This window comes from Piliocolobus tephrosceles, chromosome X (genome assembly GCF_002776525.5).
Source record: "Piliocolobus tephrosceles isolate RC106 chromosome X, ASM277652v3, whole genome shotgun sequence".
In the NCBI taxonomy this organism is placed as follows: Eukaryota; Metazoa; Chordata; class Mammalia; order Primates; family Cercopithecidae; genus Piliocolobus; species Piliocolobus tephrosceles.
The window spans coordinates 83,975,145-83,995,223 of NC_045455.1; the positions used below are offsets into that span (position 1 = coordinate 83,975,145).

General features: G+C 37.4%; 1 protein-coding gene across 1 annotated transcript in view; it reads right to left on the reverse strand.

The window, feature by feature from the left end:
- The window catches only part of FRY (FRY microtubule binding protein), a 271,904-nt gene that overhangs the window by 147,224 nt on the left and 104,601 nt on the right, over window positions 1-20,079 (reverse strand). Inside the window, exons 11-15 of the mRNA XM_023208778.1 lie at window positions 19,354-19,455; window positions 9,131-9,234; window positions 8,563-8,671; window positions 6,682-6,768; window positions 588-759 (exon numbers count right to left, since the gene is read on the reverse strand). Coding sequence (XP_023064546.1) covers window positions 588-759; window positions 6,682-6,768; window positions 8,563-8,671; window positions 9,131-9,234; window positions 19,354-19,455 — 574 coding nt within the window. The remainder of the gene's footprint in view (window positions 1-587; window positions 760-6,681; window positions 6,769-8,562; window positions 8,672-9,130; window positions 9,235-19,353; window positions 19,456-20,079) is intronic.

Below are 20,079 nucleotides of genomic sequence, written 5' to 3' on the forward strand. Positions count from 1 at the left end.
AAGTTTCCTTGTGTTTCCCTCAGGTCTGTAGAATCCAGTAACTATCTTAATAAAGTTTGTAGTAGGTATCTACATTTAGGTACTTGGTAACAAATGAACAAATGCAAAAAAATCACCTCTTTAGATAAGATAGTTAAATCAGAAAATCATCTCATGTAGTCTAAATCCACAATATAACTTGATGTGTATTGTGAGATTAGGCATGTTTAAAACACATGTTAAACTAATTTAACTAAAGAAAAAAAGAAGGAGATGAATGAATGAATTGATAAACAGGATTATCTAGTAAAACACACAGATGTCTTGGAAGCTTACGGAAAAATATAGTAATCAATATCAGAGGCTTAAAAAGACCGTAGATAAAAGTCTAACATTTAAATGGCAAAATATTTACCAGGAAGTTCTGAAGAGTTTAAAGAGCAGTAAAACAAAACACAGCATGAATCAATCAAAACAATTAATGTTGGAATGTCTTATCACCTACTTCTATAAAGATTTTTAAAAAGTGCACGTCACTAAAGTTAAATATCTACTGGTCATTTTAAGGGCTTAATAAGGCTTAGTTCTAATGCACTTCTGAAACTCACCTATCATTTTGGCTTCCTCTTCAGTTAGCGTTTTACTCAAATATGTTTTCTTTACTCTCAACGTGTTTCCTGAAGGAAGAACGGCTCCTGTAACTGGCATGGGAGGTTCCCCGTCTTTCTGCTGCAAGCTATCAGCTATGACCAAGAATGCCCGTAAACCAATGTTCATTCTCTGTAAGAGACAATAATTTCATGACAAAAGGAAAGGCCCAATTATTGTAGTGGAACACATCCATAAGTCTTTCAGAGAGTTAAGATTGAATTGCATGTAGATTAGTATAAGAAAATAATTTAAAAGGCACGAGAGTGTAGGGCAATCTTATGAAAATAAAATTAAGTTTCTGTCACTGTTTTTTGTTGCTGCATCATAAGAAAACAACAGGGGGGATTTCATCAAATGTGGAGGGCATGTTTGAGATGGTCATGTACTATATTCTGTTGAGGGGAATGCTGGGTGTATCTCTAAAAGATATGCCTCATCCTCTGGAGCAGGTGTAACTAAGGAAAACCGAGGAAATAAGGGCTTATATGTCTCCTGGAAGAAGGGAGGCACCACATGTGTTAGCCCACAAAGACTGAACGGAAACACCCAGAGTTCCAAATGGGAACCATAAAATGAACATTGCCTGCTCTCAACTGCAGGTCCTGACTTCTGATTTACAAAAGCCAGCAAGTTTGAGAATAAATTTTAAAAATTCAATGCCACAGAACCTGTTACTGATGAAAACACATGGGAGTGTAAGAAGAAATGTGATTGTGGGCCAGACTGATCTTCCTTAGGCTCAGGTATGGCACAACTTTGGACCTGAAAGATAGCTTAGTTAGACAGGTGCTCTCCCCTAGTGCTCATCTTCAAAGATCAGAAGGTACCTAAACATCTGTACTCCATTAAACAGCCATGTGTGAAACCTTTACACCAATATATTATTTTTCTTTTTTTTCTTTTTTTTTTTTTTTGAGACGGAGTCTCGCTCCGTCGCCCAGGCTGGAGTGCAGTGGCGTGATCTCAGCTCACTGCAAGCTCCGCCTCCCGGGTTTACGCCATTCTCCTGCCTCAGCCTCCCGAGTAGCTGGGACTACAGGCGCCCGCCACCTCACCCGGCTAGTTTTTGTGTATTTTTTAGTAGAGACGGGGTTTCACCGTGTTCGCCAGGATGGTCTCGATCTCCTGACCTCGTGATCCGCCCGTCTCGGCCTCCCAAAGTGCTGGGATTACAGGCTTGAGCCACCGCGCCCGGCCTACACCAATATTTTTAAACCTCATGAAGTAGTAAGTTCCCCAAGTATACTACTACCTATGGAAGAAAATAATGACGATTCCTAGGACTGATGAAAATAATTAGTTACAATTTATTGAGTCCCTAAAATATATCCAGAACTGCTCATTAACTTTCATCCTTAACACAGCCATATAAGGAAAGTATTCCTATTTCTCAGGGTAACATATTCTCATTTTTTCAGGTGAGGAAACTAAGGTATAGTGGGAAGCTTTGCATCTAAATCTGGTTTGCCTGAATCACCTATTTAGTAGAACATGACTACATTTTATAACATAAAGTAACATAGACTTCTATTCATTTTAAAATAATTTATTCAAGCTTTAAGGAGCTGTCATAATTCAACCAGGATTTGGTAAACATTTCTCTGGCCCGTTTATAAGCAATTCAATGTGTACTTTATGATTTTTTGGCCTTAAATGATATGCTTTCTCCATTTTCTAGAATGAAAGAGTATTACTTTAAAAAATAATCTGTGTATCAAAGCCCATTAGTTCCCTCTTTTGACAGCTCTTCTGTGAGATGTTTCGAGGCTTCTGTGTGTCTCTCAAGACACAGTAATGTTATGGATAAGAAAATAAAATGGTCAATTCAGCAGATGCAGTACTAATATAATAACTGTGGGATGACACATGTGGTCAAGCCTCAATTATCTGCCAATGGATTATCCAATTTAGCAATCATCCTTGTCAGTTCTCTAAGTTTTCCTTTTCTCTGGACAACACTAAAGGCAGAAATAAGATGGGATAGTTTGGGACACACGTTTTGAAGTTAACTTCAAAAATAATTTCTTTTTTTAGAAATTTCGTATAGTTCTGCATCACACCTCTCCCTTTTATTTGTCTGGCCTTGGAAAGTTACTTAACTTTTCCAAGTCCAGGTATCAGCTTCCTTTCTGTAAAATGAGGATAGTAATACCTATCAATCATATAGGGCTACTGTGAGAATTAAAGAAAATACGTGAAAAGCTGCTGCTGGCAAATATCTACTGTAAGCCAGAATCCCTACTCTATTTTTTTAAAATCAAGCTTATTGAGATATAAATTACATGTACTAAAAGTCGCTCCCTTTAGTTGTACAGTTCCTTGAGTTTAGAGAAACATACGTAGTCAGGTAACCACCAACAGAATCAAGATCCAAAATATTTCCACCATGTCCAGAAAGTCCCTTGTGCCTTTTTGCAGTTAGTCTGTGCTCCTAACCCAAGCACATGACAAACTTTGTCTAATTTCCACTGATAGTTTTAACTTTTCCATTTACCTTGATGTAAATGGAATCAAACAGTACATAGCCTTTACATCTTGCTTTTTTCACTGAGCACAGTGCTTTTGAGATGTTATTCCAAGTATCAGCAGTTTGTTCATTTTTATTGCTAAACAGTATCCACTGTATTGATGATTCAGTGGTTATGAATGAGGCTGCTATAAATATTTGCACAAACCTTTGTGAAAATGTATTTGGTTTTCTCTAGGAAAAATACCTTGGGATGGAATTCCTGAGTCATATGGTTAAGTATATGTTTAATCTTGAAATTGTCATACTTTTCTAAAGTGGTTGTACCTTTTTGTAATCTCACTAGAATAGTATGAGGTTCTAGTTGCTATTTTTCTTCCCCAGTACGTCTCGTTTTGCTTTTAAATTGAATTTCCTTAATGACTAATGATGTTGAATGTCTTTTCCTGAGATTATTAGCCATTTGTATCTCTTCTTTGGTGAAGATGCTATTCCTTTTGCCCATTTAAAAGAACTGAGTTATTTTCTTATTATTGAAATGTGGGAATTCTCTATATATTCAGACGGAAGTCATTTGTCAGATGAGTTTCGTAAATATTTTCCCACAGTCTGTGGCTCTCCACTTTGTTAACTGTTTTTTGAAGTACAGACATAAATTGATGTTCAATTTATCAACTTTTTTCTTGTATAGTTTATGATTTTTATGTCCTAGAAATTTTTGCCCACCTGAAGGTCATGAAAATTTTCTTCTGTGAGATGTATAGTATCAGATTTTACATTTAGGTTTGTGAACCTTTTTGAGTTAATTTTTGTTTACAGTGCAAATTATAGGCTGAGGGTCAATATTTTGCAGGTGGATATCCAATTGTTTACCATCATTTATTGGAAAGATTATCTTCTATCCACTGAATTAACTTAGAATCATTGTTGAAAATCAATTGACCCTATATGTGTTGGTCTATTTCTAGATTCTCTATTCTGTTCAACTGGTTTTTATATTCATCCTTCTGCCAATACTACACTGCCTTGATCACTATACAACTTTATAGTAAGTACTGAAATCAGGCCACGCTAGTCTTCTAATTTTATTCTTCTTTTACTAAATTATGTTGGTTATTCTAGTTCCTTTGATTTTCCATATAAATTTTAGTATCAGCTTATTCATTTCTACAGAAAAGGTACAGAGATTTCAATTGGGTTTATTACTATCGAGATTTCAGTTTAATCTACATAGATCAATTTGGGGAAAACTGACCTCTTATTGTTAACACTGAGTGATTCAATCTACAGTTATTTCTCTTCATTGTTTGGGCCTTCTTTGATTTCTCTCAGTATTTTGTAATTTTCAGTATTAAAATATCGCACCTATTTTGTCAGCTTTAGTGCTAAGTATTTTGTTTTTCATTGTTACTGTAAATTGTTCAATTTCTAATTCTTCACAACTAGAATATATTGATTTTATTTCTCTTGTATCCTACAAACTTCCTAAAATCTTTTATTAGTCCTAGTTGGTTTTCCTTAGGTTCTTTGTACATAAATAATCATGTTCTCTGTGAATAAAGACAATTTTATTTTTTCCTTTCCAATCTATATGCTTTTATTTCTTCTTGCCACTAACGCTGCATAAGACCTCCGGCTTCACGCTATTGTAGGTCAAGGAAAAACACAGAAATTGATGACCAAGAAACTCTTCTCACAGACCAGCAAGTCTTCACGACGATGAGGATGGATAGAGAAGGTCATTTAGGTGTGCACCAAAACAAGGCAATTACCTAGAAATTACTGAAGAGCTGAGGGGTGGCGCAGCATAAAGTTTACAGTAAGATAATCCTTTAGATCTCCAGGCCTTGTTCCACAAGCTACTTCAAAAATATTATTTCAGACCCAATCTGAACTGGTTTCCTGAGAACCAATGCCCTACAGCATGTTTCATTGAGTGTATGACATCTGCTTTGCAGACTATGCTGTCCTCCTGTCTGCTTATGAGTGGGGTTATGGGTATGCCTTTGGGCTTATAATTACCAACTACTGATAAATGAATTATTCCATAAACCTACAAGATCACGAGAAATGGAAGAAGATAACCAAATATTTACTCCCATTGGTATTTTTTCTTAAATCACGGTTCCAACTGCTCTACACAGAGAGGTTAACTAATTAAGCACTGACTGAATGAGGAGTTTGAGAAAAGAACCAAGAATACATTTTATAGACAGTGATAATGATGGTAGTAGCTTTTAACATGTCCTTTTTAGACAAGTAATCCAGTAGTTCTGAGAACTGATTGCTAAAGACAGTAGAGCTATGACTGCTAAGAAAAGAAGAATGTCTTGAGAACCTTCCCAGCAAGAGAAGCCTCTTGACTGTACAGCTCTGGGCCTCCTTCCAGCCAAAAGGCTCTGGTTTGGCACTGGCCCTACCCCCTCCCATTGGCCCAGAGACCCTGGCTGCAGTCATTCCAGAAGCCTGTGAGGTCACTGGACACCAGACAGAAACTCCCATTTTTGGACTTTTGTGCTGTTCCCAGATATGTGGCAACCTTAGTATCAAGAAGAGAATATGGGGTGTGGTGGGGAGCACGGGACTAACAGGGACCTGGGTCCCTCTGCTACCAACAAGCTGTCTGTCACCAGCCTCTGGGCCCCCTTCCCCACTGACAGAATGAAGGAGCCAGATGATAATACAGAGATGATAGGAACTCTCTATGTATTTGATTTTTATGGTGTGCAGTCTCCTCTCTCCCTCTCTTTCTTCCTTCCCCTTTCTTTTCTTAAGAGTTCGTAATGTACTCTTCCTAATATCACAACTCCTCTGCGAGCTGAGGTAGAAAAGCATTTTGTCATTTTTACTGGTGAAAAAGCTGGAGTTCATAGAGGTAAATGTCACACAGTTAGGAAAAGCAGCAGAGCCTGTGACAAGTGGCAAGTGGCAAATTTGGCTCTGCTGACTTCTGGTCCAGTGTTCTTTCTACACCTCATAGAAAAAGAGGCAGTTTGCCAGGCCTACTTTTGTTGGCTGACAGTGTTTTTAAAGTTTAAAATTATATGTGCTTTTCATGTGCACAGCCTCCACTGCTCCACGATGTGTATGACACCCACTGTATACTCATCTCCACAATCTGTCTGCCCTGGAGTTGGGACGCGGTCACAGAAACAGATGTGCATACATTATTTATTTAATTTCGTTGTTTCACTGTTTTTATAATTACACATATTTGTTCTTCTCTGTTTCATCACTTCCCAATGCTAAATTTGTTAAACGGTTATAAGTAAAAGCACTGACTTTTCTCAAATAAAACAACCTGACTTTTAGTGATGAATTATCTTTTTGGGCAAGAATTACTCTGTTATACAAGAACAGAATATGGTAGCACATCAACCTTTCATCTAACCATTTCATTCTAAACCTATTCATCCAAAATTTTACTTCTGAAATTCCACCATCATCTGAATTTGCACATTGACAGAAACAAATAGAAGACTCTGTGAGAAGACATCCCTCACCCATTCTCCAAAGCCACAAAGCAAAGGTATGGCTCCGTGAAGATATGCTCTGTTAGAAGTACATAAAAGGATCATTCATACCTCTGGGTTGAGACTGAATGCTTTTGCTGGTTTTCCCACACAAAGAAAATCAAAAATGATTTCTTTCATTGCGAAATCTAAACGTTCCTATAGTAAAAACAAGAACACAAAATGAAAGTGTTAAAATATAAAGTCAACATAAAATGGCTATTTTCATCAATAAGTACCAAGCAAACAGGTGGTGGTTAAAAGTGGGGGGAGGCACTGCTCAGTTTTGTGGCTTGCAAGGAACCTGGAGGAAGACCATGCCCATCTGAGCCAAGGGTAGGGCTGCTTCTGTTTTGTGTGGTGTGCAAGGAGGCCTTCATTATACAAAATATGTAATTGGTCCCTAAACCACACTATGACTAATGACAAAAGACCCCCCCACAAATCGAATAACCAAACGCTTGGGGTATCTGGGCTTATAAAGAGTGTGAACTCTTCCTACTTGTACTGTACCACTTTGAAAATGTATTTTTAAAGAGATCACTGCAAAATGATCATTTTCTTTTATTCTCCAACATTACAAATCCTTTGGCTCATATTATAACAAACAATTCTGCATGTGAGACATGTAATCAACACAGAAGATATATTAAGGTTACTTAATATATTGGGGTATGTGTGTATATATATATATAGTATAACAGGTATAATATACCAGGTATACATATAATAGTTAATATGCATAATTAATATATTCAAAAATATATCAGGAATATATATATCAGGTATATATAATTAATATATATAATTTATATATTTAAAAATACATCAGGTATCTGTGTGTGTATATATGTGTGTGTGTATATATACATATTTATATATATATATATAAATAAAACAGGTTCATTTTATACAACATATTCCAGAATAAACAAAGCACATTCTCAGTCACATGATAACCACATGCAGAAAAATTACATTAATTCTTTCACCTGCAGAGCAAGTAATGTCCTTTCCCTAAGTACAAATATTACAGAGCTACCTCACTGCACCAAACACAAAGAGAGACATTACTGTCAAATCATCTGTGAAGCAGGAATTGAATCTTACACTTTATGTCAATATCAACTGTACTTTAACAGTACTTTCATGCCTATTATTTCCTTTTAAGCACACGATATTCTGAGGCAAGCATTTTCATTCCCATTTCACAGATAAAGAAACAGAAAGAAGATGTTCTCTGACTTGTTTAAGCTTATAGAGCTGGCTCATGGCAGAGGCTGGACTGGAATAATAGTCTTTTCCTGTTCCTATGCACAAGGAGGTCAAAGTTGGGGTAAACCCATTTACTCACAAAGTGTTTTGAAAAGTAAAACTCCTGGGTTAAAATAGTAAATTACATATTAAAAACTATGTTTAATATTACTGAACCTGTTTTTAAGTCATTAATATACATAAAGCACTTAGAATAGTTCTTGGCAAAAGAGTGCTTGATAAATGCTAATATTCCTATTAAAATCTTTTTCATAGGTTGAAAGAACATTATTTATTCCTCAAATTTTGCTAAATTGTTCTCTTTTGGTTTTCTCTGAACATCAGACCCTTTGCTTCCTCTTTACTTGCAGAATCCAGAGCAGAGAAGCAGGAAAAAAAACAGAGGTGAAGAGTCAAGATAATCTTACTAATTCATAGACTTTGTGAGTCAGATGAGCCACTTAAACTCTGTCTCTGTTTCTTCATTTATCAGATGCTGAAAACACTTGATGTACTCAACTCAAAACTTGTTTTGAAGCAAAAGAATAGGCTGTGTGTGAAAACACTTTAAACTTTTCTCAGAAGTCTAAACACGTAAGATATTAATTTAGACTTTCCATCTTTTAGTACTCCATAAGAAGGAGGCTGGCTGCTTAAAAACCATTAGAAGATTCCCACCACCAGAATCTTCTCCATTACCTGGGCAATGAACTGGATGATTTTCACAAAGATGTTCAGAGGCATGTCCCTTGGCACCACACCACGGGACCCTTTGGGGAAAAGTGTGGTGATGATGGTTATAAGTCGGCTGAAAGATAAGGGGGAAAAGAGAAAACAAGCAAGATTGGCTGAGCTCCAGTTCTGTAAGGGAAAATGGCAGATGTTTCATCTTATCTAAGTATCAGAGAGAATTCAGAAAAAGAAAACAAACCACCTCACCCCTTTCCATTAGCATAATTACTCTATGAAAAGTTTTTCTGGAAAACTAAGAGCAGATGGAAAATGATAGCTGTTTTTTTTTTTTGTTAAAGTGGCAAATGCAACTCTGGAAGTGGAACCTGTTGATCCTGGTGGAGGCTGGAGCTTTTGTAATGGGTGTTGAGCCAATGACTATGGAAAGCCTGAAAATGTTCCTTAGGACTTAGATATTTTAGAAACTGTCAGCTTTGAATAGCTTCTAGTTGAGTTAGCATAGGTAGTAATACAAGAAACACCCTCTGCAGTGGCTGAGTGATGTGGTTACCATTGACACAAGCCAAATTCTTACCTCTGAGTAGCTGTGTTGCTTTCACATTTAATTCGAATCATGTAAACCCAAAGTAACCGGTAGAGAGATTCCAGTGCAACTCGAGCCATCTTGGGGTCTTTGTTCTATAACAGAAACCAAGATGTAAGACTGTAGATGTAAATAGTGAGGTCTGAGGTTCCAGAGATGGCTCTTCTCTGAAGGTCTGGAAAAGGCAAGCTCCAGGTGGATGGCTGGGTACTCACAAGGCACATTGCATCATCTGGAACTTACAGGGTATTGGCCTCTCAATGCTTATAGGATAAATCATCCATGAGGAGGCATATAAATGGTGGGACAGAGTAATTCTGGGGGAAGCCATGTCACTTTCTCATTTGCCAAGGTGAGTACTCAAGAGATTGTCTTCTCCCTCTAGCCCTAGGGAACCCAAATTCTTTAGCACCAGTAGGAGAATCAGTCTGTTCTTTTTATTGTTGATTATGTTCTTTTAAACCCTTATTGTTTTGATTCTCCAATGCCTCTGCCCCATCCTCATCCCATCTGATTACCCTCCAATATTTCTTGAGACTAATGTGTACTAGGTACTGTGCTAGAACCTGAGATGTAGAGACAAAAGATAATCCTTTCCCTTAAGATGTTCACAGTCTTTGGGGGATGGGAATCAACTCTACAACAGTATGAAAAACTGGCAGGGACAGAAGCTAGAGGATAGGAAGAAGGGTAACATATGGCAAACTCAAGGAATGGGGTCAGGAAAGGATTCCAGGAGCATATAAAAACTCAGATGACTCATGTCTGTAATCCCAGCACTTTGGGAGGCTGAGGCAGGTGGATCACGAGGTCAGGAGTTCGAGACCAGCCTGGCCAAGATGGTGAAACCTGGTCTCTATTAAAAATATAAAAATTAGCTGGGTGTGGTGGCGGGTGCCTGTAATCCCAGCTACTTGGGAGGCTGAGGCAGAGAACTGCTTGAACCCGGGAAGCAGAGGTTGCAGTGAGCAGAGATCGCACCATTGCACTCCAGCCTGGGTGACAGAGAGAGACTCTGTCTCAAAACAACAACAACAACAACAACAGCAAACTCAGATGAACCTTAAATCCATTTTTGTCGTACTCATTCATAATGCACACACATTTGAGTTACTACGCTGAGCCTGCCATGGTTTGTGGCCCTAGATACTTTGAAAGGTTTAAAAAAAAAAAAATGTTGGGAGGGGGAGGTTTATAGGCAGAGTCAAGAGCACATGGAACCTGAGAGAAATGGCGGAGCAACGGGCTCCTGTTTTGGAGCCTGGGAATCCATTGTATGCTGGTGAAGGGCCACTGCAAGGCCAGGTGAAGGAGCAGTAGCTGGTGAGGCTTGAGAGGAAAGCAGCGGCCACATGAGGCACCTTTCATGAGGAGAACAAGCTCATGATGGTGACAGGCAGCCAATGAGATCAGAAAGACGACAGAGGAAGTCCAATGTCTGCAGCATGGGGAATGGAGCAGAGGCAGGGAGACCAGTTGTGGGCACCCAGGCATTAAAAAATCGGTCAGAGAGGAGAGTGTGGGTTTCATCATCTCGTGGACACTTCATTCCTCCATTCCTTCCTTCTGACTCTCACTCCATTCTTTCAAACAATTTTGCAGATTTTATCCACAAAATTTCTCTTGAATTGGACCTCTTATCCATTCTCACTTCCTTTGCTATAGCACTGTCATCTGGACTGCTGCAGTACCCTCCTAACAGTCTCCCTAAGTCAATCCCTGCCCCGCTGTCTATCTTATACCAATTAGAATCCTTTCTATATAAAAATCACAGAATCAGTGGTTTCCCTGGTACCTGTGGGATCAAGTTAACATTTGTTGGCCTGGCATACTAGACTAGTCAATAACTGGCTCTAACCTATCTCTCCTGCCTCCCATCCTGTTACTCTCCCGCAAGCTATGTAAACCCTAGCTAGACCATGTTCATTCTATTTCCATGATAGAAATGCCCTTCCACCCCCATTCCTGAATCTTTCTTTTCTCCCAAGTGAACCCTGTTCATTCTTTATAGTGGGCTTGGATGTCCTCTCCTTTGTGAAGCCTTCTCTGTTCCTCCCTGATGTCTTAAATCCCAGCCCATTAAAACTAATGATTTCCTCCTGAGTGTCCCTGACTCTCACACATACCTCTAGCATAGCCCTTCAACTCCTTACCTCTGTGGGCGGGGGCGGGGGGATCTTGTTTAAACATCAGCTCCCACATAAATGATAGATTCTCTGAAAAAAGGGGGCATTATTTACCCCTAAGATCTATTAAAATTTCTGCTTTTCTGCATGGGGTCAGTGAATGTTTGCTAACCAGTCCTTCAGTATCTTAACTTTCTGATAGGTCTTTTGCCTTTATGTTACTTGTCTATCTCCATTTATTTAGTCATATGATTCTCTTTTCTTAGCGTAGATAATTTAGGTACTGATTTTTGTAGAATTCATAATTGTTTAGAAATGATCTGGGATAAAGTTTATCTTTAAACTGTTACTGAATAAAGATGATCCACATAAATAAATTCTGTAGGAAAGGCTATAGTGAGAAATTTTTAGATTTAGGAAAGATAGACTTCATAGTCTTTGTAGTCTAACAACTTTTTAGGGTGGTCATTATTCTAAAAGTCTAAATTTCCATATACATTTAGGTCTGTTCTACATTTCTTTTTGTTCTACTAGTCTTGTGTATTGAAGTATTAATACATCATTTTAATTATTCAGGTTTTATAATGTGTTAATATCTAGTATGGCCTACTTTATATAGTCCATTGCTTTTTTTTTTTTTAATTTTTGGCGGTTGCCAAAATTTTCTTGCATGCTTATTCTTCTTTTGTTTAGCTTCATGGAGAAAAAAAACCCCTGGCTTTTTAGAAGCACACATTTATGTAGAAGGTTTCTTTTTGCCTGTTAAAATAACAGGTAAAATCTGTCAAATGCTTTAGTTACTTAAAGGGGACTTGAAACCAGTAAACTCGCATTTACAATATTCGATCATTTAAAAATTTCAAAAATTCTGACTACTGGTCTTCCAGTTGGTCCAAATCAGCAAATGCCTGTGGTGTACTTACATGGTGGTTAAAAGCAGACTCCACACACAGACTGCCTGGGTTTGAATCCATTCTTGCCTTATAATTTATTAGCTGTGTGACCTAGCGAAAGCATTTTAATCTCTCTGGGTCTGATTTTCCCTGTCTGTGAAGTGCAGATGATAATCCTACCTCCATCACAGGAGCGTATGAGAGTTAAATGAGTTAATGCACATAGGGTACTTAACGCTGTATCTGCCTGTAGTATTATTATGTAGAAGACACCTGCAATCCAGCAGCAAACAAGGGAAATGTAGCCCCTGCCTTCAGGGAGCTTCTCTTCTAGTAGAAACATCTTTTCCTTTGCGAATTTCCTTTTTTAAAATATATGTAACAGTTTATATTTGCATAGTGTATCGTTTGAAATTCTTTCATATACATTATCTCTCATTGTGAATCATGATGAGGAAAGCAAGTATCATCTCAATTTCACTGTAGACCATAACCGAAATCTCTAGTTTAACTGATTGACATTAGTGTCTTCTGTTTCAACTTCACCTTCTTTAAAATATTTGTCCTGTCCCTCCCGTCTACCATTTTTCTTGCATCTTATTGTGACTAATAGTCTTTCACTCTTAAGAACATTTTTGAGATTATTTTCCCTTCCATAGGCACCGAAAAGCAAAGTGGCAGACTTAGGTTTTAGTCTGTCTGTGGATTATGTACTGCTAATTGGTTTTTAGCATTTCAAGATGATATCAGATCATTGCAACCGCCTCCTAAATGGATTTTTTGGCCTCTCTTGTGTTCTTGCACAAATGATATTCTTAAAAATACAAACATGTTTTTTTACTTTCCTGCATTTAAAGTCCTGCATTTAAAGACTTAAGTGGCTTCTAGTCACCTACTGGACAATGTCCAAATTTCATAATACGGCACATGAGGGGCCTTTTGTGACTTGGCTCCCTTGTACCACTTCCTGCCTCTGCCTTGTGGTAGGTGAACCTTGCACTGCAACATCCCTTTTGCAATTCCCTGCATGCCTGGAATGCCTTCCTACCCTTGTCTACTTGGAGAACTTAAATTCAACTAGGTGACACCTCCTCTTATTTTATTCCCCTGCCCCTCTACTCCTGTCCCAGTCCTCTGGAGAGGCTACCAAGTGGCCCTGCTCTCTGTTTTCTAGGAAACAGACATCCTTTACTTGAATGTTTCTTAGCAGACAGTGAGCTCCAGGCATTCTGATTTGTTCATTTTTGTGTCCTCAGTGACTACCATACAGCAGGTTATATATTAAAAACAAAACCAGAAAGTATTCAAAAACAAAAACAATCTGAGTAGTAGCTGAACAACTTGATGCATAAACTAGATTAATTTGTACAGGACCTACATGAAAGACAAACTTTGCCATGTAGGTGAAGCTAATTTTCATATTATAATGACAGTAATAAATACCTTGCACTTGTATGGAATTTTGGTATTTCAGATGTGCTTTCATGTAACAAGATACCAACTGAAGGATTTTATAAATGAGACAAGGCCCAATAAATTGCTCAAAGTAAATGACAGTAAACCAGGTTAGTAAACGACAGCTGGGATAGGAATTGACTTATGCTCTAATAAGTATTGTTTTCTCAGAAATTGAAATGTATGTGTTAAATGGTGCTCGCTATAGCACGTATTTTATTTTAATCAATGCTGCACTTACATTAACTCATTTTAATTTTCACAACAATGTATGGAGTAGATTCTAGGCACAGAGAGGTCAAATAACTTACCCAAGGTCACACAGCTAATAAATGACAGTGCTAGAATCTGCACCTAGGCAATCTGGCCTCAGTGGCTTTAAAGCTTTAAATTTTCCACTTCAACTTAATATTATGTGGAGGCTGCACACATATGCTATTGGTACCTACTCTACTTGAAGACAGCACTTCTTCTTCAGCTGTCTTTGTATTTCCTTAGCAGCTAACAGAATAGGTGCTTGATGTATATTTTCAGGATGCAGACATTTCAGCATATGTCTCAAACCACTGATTTCTGTGTCAAAGATACCTGCTTCAAGATCAAAAAACCATTCTTCTGTTGGTATCTGCATCTCCCTTAATTAATTAACCAATAATTAATTAATGGTATGCATTTATTATGGCTCTGAGGTTCATTCATATAATTGCCCAAGAAACTAGTGCGCTTCAGAGTAGATCTTCCCTGGACCCGCTGCATCTCACCTCACTGCCAGTCACTGACTTCACGGGATGTGTCAGCCTATCTAATAACATGCCTACTTCCTTTACATTTTGCTTTTAATTAATTTAGTTAAAACAATTCAGAGTTAATGGTAACAAATGAGGACAAGTGAATTCACTGATAACTTGGCTGGTGATGCAATCAGTGGTATAGACCAATGTTACTCAAGGTCCATCAGCTGATTATTTGCACCAAGTCACCTGTGCTGCTTATAAATATGCAGATTCCTGGGCTGCACCTTAGATATTCTGAACCAGAACCTTGGAAAGTGGGCTTCAAGAAAGTGCATTTATAACAGGCTTCTGTAGGGATTCTTATGTATGTTAAGGTACAGACCTAGTGAGATAGGTAATTTTAGTCATCTACTAATTTTGTTATACTTAAAATACCTTCTAGTTTTTTCTTCCGTTTCAAAGAGAAAGCCATCTAAGTAAATCTATGTCTTTGTTATATTTCTTTGCATATCACAGCCAACACTTTCCATCTTTTTGACATTTCTGATACTTGAATCAATTTACTTTGATTATGATTCACCGGGTTTGACGACTGTATATTATCCAAATAACCTATTGCTACAGTTTAGGATAATCTCTAAAATTATCATAACAACATTTTTATGGCAATTATTTTTCTATTGAATGGCTGGATAAATAAGGCATTCATGGAAAATAACGTGCTTGTCATCTTATTACTAATTTTTAGGTCCAGTTTATGTGCATTATTGGAATCTTTGAAATGTGTCTCTATTTTGGTAGATCTGAAACAGATTTTCTTGAGATTATGGAAATGAGATTAACAGTAAAGCAGAATAACTATATCTTGAAAATTAATAATTAAATAGCTAATAGTACACCATTTAAATTTGGTATTTAAAAGAGAAAAGTAGTCATTTTAAAATAAATGCCATATATTTTAATTAATTCAGGCAATGATTGTGGAATCTTTAATATATTACTCAATGTCTCCACTTACAAGATAACATTAATAACCTTACTATTACGTGAGAAGTTGAAAAAAGCATTCAAACTTCATTGCAGTTATTACATACAAATATTGAAGTGCTATACACAAGCTTCACCAAATATATTTATGGCAACCACACTTGTTTTGAGATTTTTACTGGAAATCAAATACCCTGCTTGTACCTCCCTTGCCTGCCTTCCCTGAATGCATCATTCTCAATCATAATATCTATTAGGTTTATGATATCTACTAGGCTTATGCTCCTTTAGAGCATAATATCTATTAGGTTTATAATATCTATTAGGTTTATGCTCCTTTAGAGCAGTTATCATTATCTGTTTCTTTTTTCTCCTCATGTATTTATTTATTTGATTGTTGGTCTGTCTCCTCCACTAAATTACAAGGTCTAAGAGACCAGGGAGTGCTACTGTCTTACTCATCACTTACTCCCAGTACCTAGAACTGTGCCTGGTAGACTACTTGTAAAGAATTGTTGGTAACTGACTGAACGGATTTAAGTCCTAGCATAAGTGCTCCCTGAGAAAAAAGGAGTATTCTTTCTCATTCTGTACTTTGGTTTCTCCAATTTTGACACTAAACTGAATCATGTCTAACCTCAGTATTGCTATCTGAGCAAAATATTTAGAAATGCATAAACAACATTCATGAAAGCACAGGGAATACTCAGTGTAGCCTGTGGCGTTGCCATGATACCCACAACAACGTATATGAAGCCCCTGCCACTCGCCTGCTCATAATGTATCTCCAGTGAATGAGCGCTACTGTTATGATTATGGATCATATAATTAATGCACTTCTTAACCTCTGAGGTTTCTTTTCTGTTTTTTTTAAATTATAATTTGGGTCTCATTGGTATATTATATTCATTTTTATAAAATATAAGAAATTTTGAAATTCTCCCAATTCATTTTATTTTGAAGGATAAGAAACTAGCACATAGCTATTATGAACATGATAATTTCATTTTATTTAATTTTTAAATTTTTAATTTTTTTTTCTCATTTGTAAATGGTAACTCAACATTTTAAAAGTACTATTAAATCAAGTTCACAAAGCATATTTCCTTTTGTCAGAATTAGGTGTTGTATGGTAGATGTGAAGGGAATGCATTTTTTTGGTAGCACAATATGTTCAGATTCTGACATAAAATACATAGAAGAAAAAAGTATCGGTCACCACGGACCAAGAGTTCCTGAAAGATGTGAATGTCTTAGTGAAAAGGTGCTATATGTTTCTCATCAATTTATAATGGAATATTACTAATAGATGCTTAAGTTAATTAAGTGGAAATATTAAAGATTTCAAGTCTGTTCTCCCGAAGCAACCTGCTTCTGACCGACTAATGCTGGGAATAAACTAGGGCACCGATATTAAGTGAGTATTGACCCTGAGAGCTTGTTTACAATGAAAGCGGGCAGGTTTTCATGCTCATGCACACTTCTGCTCTGCTCTGCCACGCTGCCCCGATGGCTCACCTCTGCAGAATACATCAAAGGTGACTACCAAGGTCAGCGTGTGGGATTCAGATGCGAGGTTCACTATCCTAAAGCATCTGTGGCTGGGGAGGGGTAAGGAAGGCAGGGAAGGGTGCAGGAAGGTGCGTGGGGGAAGGGTTGATTTGGTGGTCACTTAGGAAATGGCAGAATTGGTTCTAAATCCCATAAAATACTGTAGCAATTCAAGACAAAGAATATCTTTGACGCTGTGTTAGTTTTTCTCAGGTATTTCTTCCTTACTAAGGACTTAAGAGGAGGTTTGGAAGGTTTTCTGAACATTAATAACATTTTTTAAATGGTCCCATTCAAATCCCTACTAGGTTTAGTTCTAAATATATGCGATATAATTTTATTTCATTTTTATCTTACCAAGGATCTTTTTATATCTTTTAGCCTTGAGGTAGTGAATTCAAATAGATTATTACCCATAAAATATCACTGCCTTTCTGCCTTACTTTGCCTAATCACTTCTTTCGTGATTCGTGGGTGTATATGACCTCCACAACTCTCACAGGTATCTCTCCACTCCTACCTTTTACATCCTTCACTGTTTGCATCACGCATTTTGAAACTTCGTTACATATCCTCCAATGAAGTTCTAAGCTTGTCAAGGACAGGGACTCTATTCTAATCTAGTTTTTACAGAATTGCTTTCCCCCTCCTTCCCACTTTCAGCACTTTCCCTAGCACCTCACACAGTCGACACTACATAAGTCCCTGCTGGACTGAATTCTGGAATGTGGTTCAGTCTCTACAGCATTCACTCTACGTGCTCTTTCTGGCCTTACTGCCTCTTAGAAATCTGAGTGCTTGAAATGTTTGCACAGGGAAATACTGTCAGTGCCCAGGCCTGCTCCTCTCTGGGGCTGTATATAACCCTCATATTAAATCTTTCTGGTGGGGTTTGACTAGAGCTGCAAGCAACATTCTAACTTTGAAGTAATTAAGTTCCAAAGTAAGATGCTCTACTATGTTTCAAAAACAAGTTCAGACAAAAAATTGGGGTCTCTGTGGCCACAGCAATAGATTGTCATGAAAATTATTATTGTAATTCCAAGCAAAAACCCAGACACATTAAACACAGAATATACAGAAAACTGCACTATAAGCACTCTCAATAATTCCCCTCTCTGTTTTCAATAAAGTGACCATTTCCTATCTGTGTAAAATGTAATAGAAAAAAATATTTAATGAACTAACAGCTGGATAACTGAAAAGTGGCCCAATTAACAAATGACACTGGGCTACACGTTAAGAGTTATATGGCAGATCCTCAAAACAAAAAACAAACAAAAGCAACAAACAACAACAACAAAACCTGAAAGTGGCCTTTATGTAACGCTTGATAACCCTGAAAAGCATTTCACTTTTTCAGAGTACTTAAAAGCTTAACTCTCTATCCACTGCTATTATATTTCACTGCCAATTTGAAGAAAATGAATGATTCTAATCTTGGATTTCACAATCAGCTTTCAGAGCCAGCTCATAGTTGGTGCTTAAAACAGCTCCAATGCAGATTATTGTGTAATTATGGTAAATGCCAAAATAATATAATTAATCTTAACTACTTCACCAAATTAAAGCATCATAGAAAAAAAAAGGCAACGTGTATAAGCACATACAAAATTTTATAACTAAGTATATTCTTAAAATTCAAAAGCAGCTAATATCAAACTGGCAAAAGAAATTTAATCACATCTTTGGACACAACCAAGGACAACTGCCAAAAATACATTCTATTTGCACTTATATTAGGGATAGTTTTCATTTCACTGACTTTTATCAATAGGTTACTAAAACTTAAAACATATTCACCACTTTTAAGTTATAAAGTCCATTTTAAAGCTAATCATTACAGCTGTTTGAGCCACAGGCACCATGACTTGATTCCTCACGTCACCCAGCACCTGTACTGCAGGTGTATTGCTGGAAACAGTGAATGCTTAGGACTGACTGCCATGCGGCTTGAACAGGACACCTTCGAGAATCACAAACGACAGTGACAAGGAAGAAGTACTGTCTGTTGCTAGGTCAGTCATTCCACAGACTGGAGCTTTTGCCCCAGAGACATTCTCCTAGACTGGAGGGGATAGAGGAAGGATGGGAAAGGTATAAGTGAGCTTCTGAGATCCAGTCGCATGCTTCTATTAGCTGAATGTGGCCCTTATTCTATTTTTAAATCATTTAGATAAAATGTGACAATGGATGCATATAAAGGAACATTTAATTCTACTTTTAAAGTGATCCTTGCTAGAACAGATTTGTTTTTCCCAAATCTGAAGTGATTTATCTTATTCCTAGTCACTTTCTAAAATTGACTGTATTTAATAAGAACTCTTATTAATATTTTTTCCATTATTCCACCAGTATAGGACAATTCCCCTGGAAAACATCGGGAGTCACTTCCAGAAGCACATCGACCAGCCTAAAAACTGTGTACATGTTTTAAGAAGATCGTTTTTGAGCTGACAAATACTAACTTTAAGGTTGGACAAGCAGTTGTTGAGGAAAATGTGCCACCTGTTCAGGAAGAGCTGCTTCTGACTGACACAGAGCAAACAGGTCACCAGGGGGTACAAGGCCTGAGGAGAAAAGAGAGGAGGTCACAGGATAATTTATATTTCAACAAACCAGGTAACATACATTCTCTGTACCCACTACCTTGCCATCTCCCTCTGGGGCTCTGTGGGCAAGAAAAAGGACGCTGCGTAGCACAGCAGTGCCCAGTGGATGCAGAGCACTGGTGTGCATTTCACAGACACTTTCTGATAATGCTGGAGATGGAATAACCAAGAATTATGGATAGCGTATAATAAAATGAAATAAGTTTCACATACAATAATGCAGAAATCTGATTCAATGATTTAGACTTTGCTTAAAACATTTAAAAACAAACTTACCATCTTAGATCACTCTCTTATCTACAGAAAAAAAAGCAGGAAGGCACACACATTTTGAAAATGTTATTGGCTTTTTTTCTCATAGACATCTAATAGTTTGTCCCTATCTTAGAGGTAGTTGTCTGTATTTTCTTTTGCGTGCAATCTTCTGGTAATTAAGGAAGATTCCTAAAAGAAATGTTATTGCACTGGTAAACTCTACCAAGACAAATTTAACCACAGGAGGAATTTGCTTATGACTGAATAAACAGAGGTGCTACTGTGCTTTTCCTGCCGAACTGGGCCAGCTTCCCACAGCAACCTGAG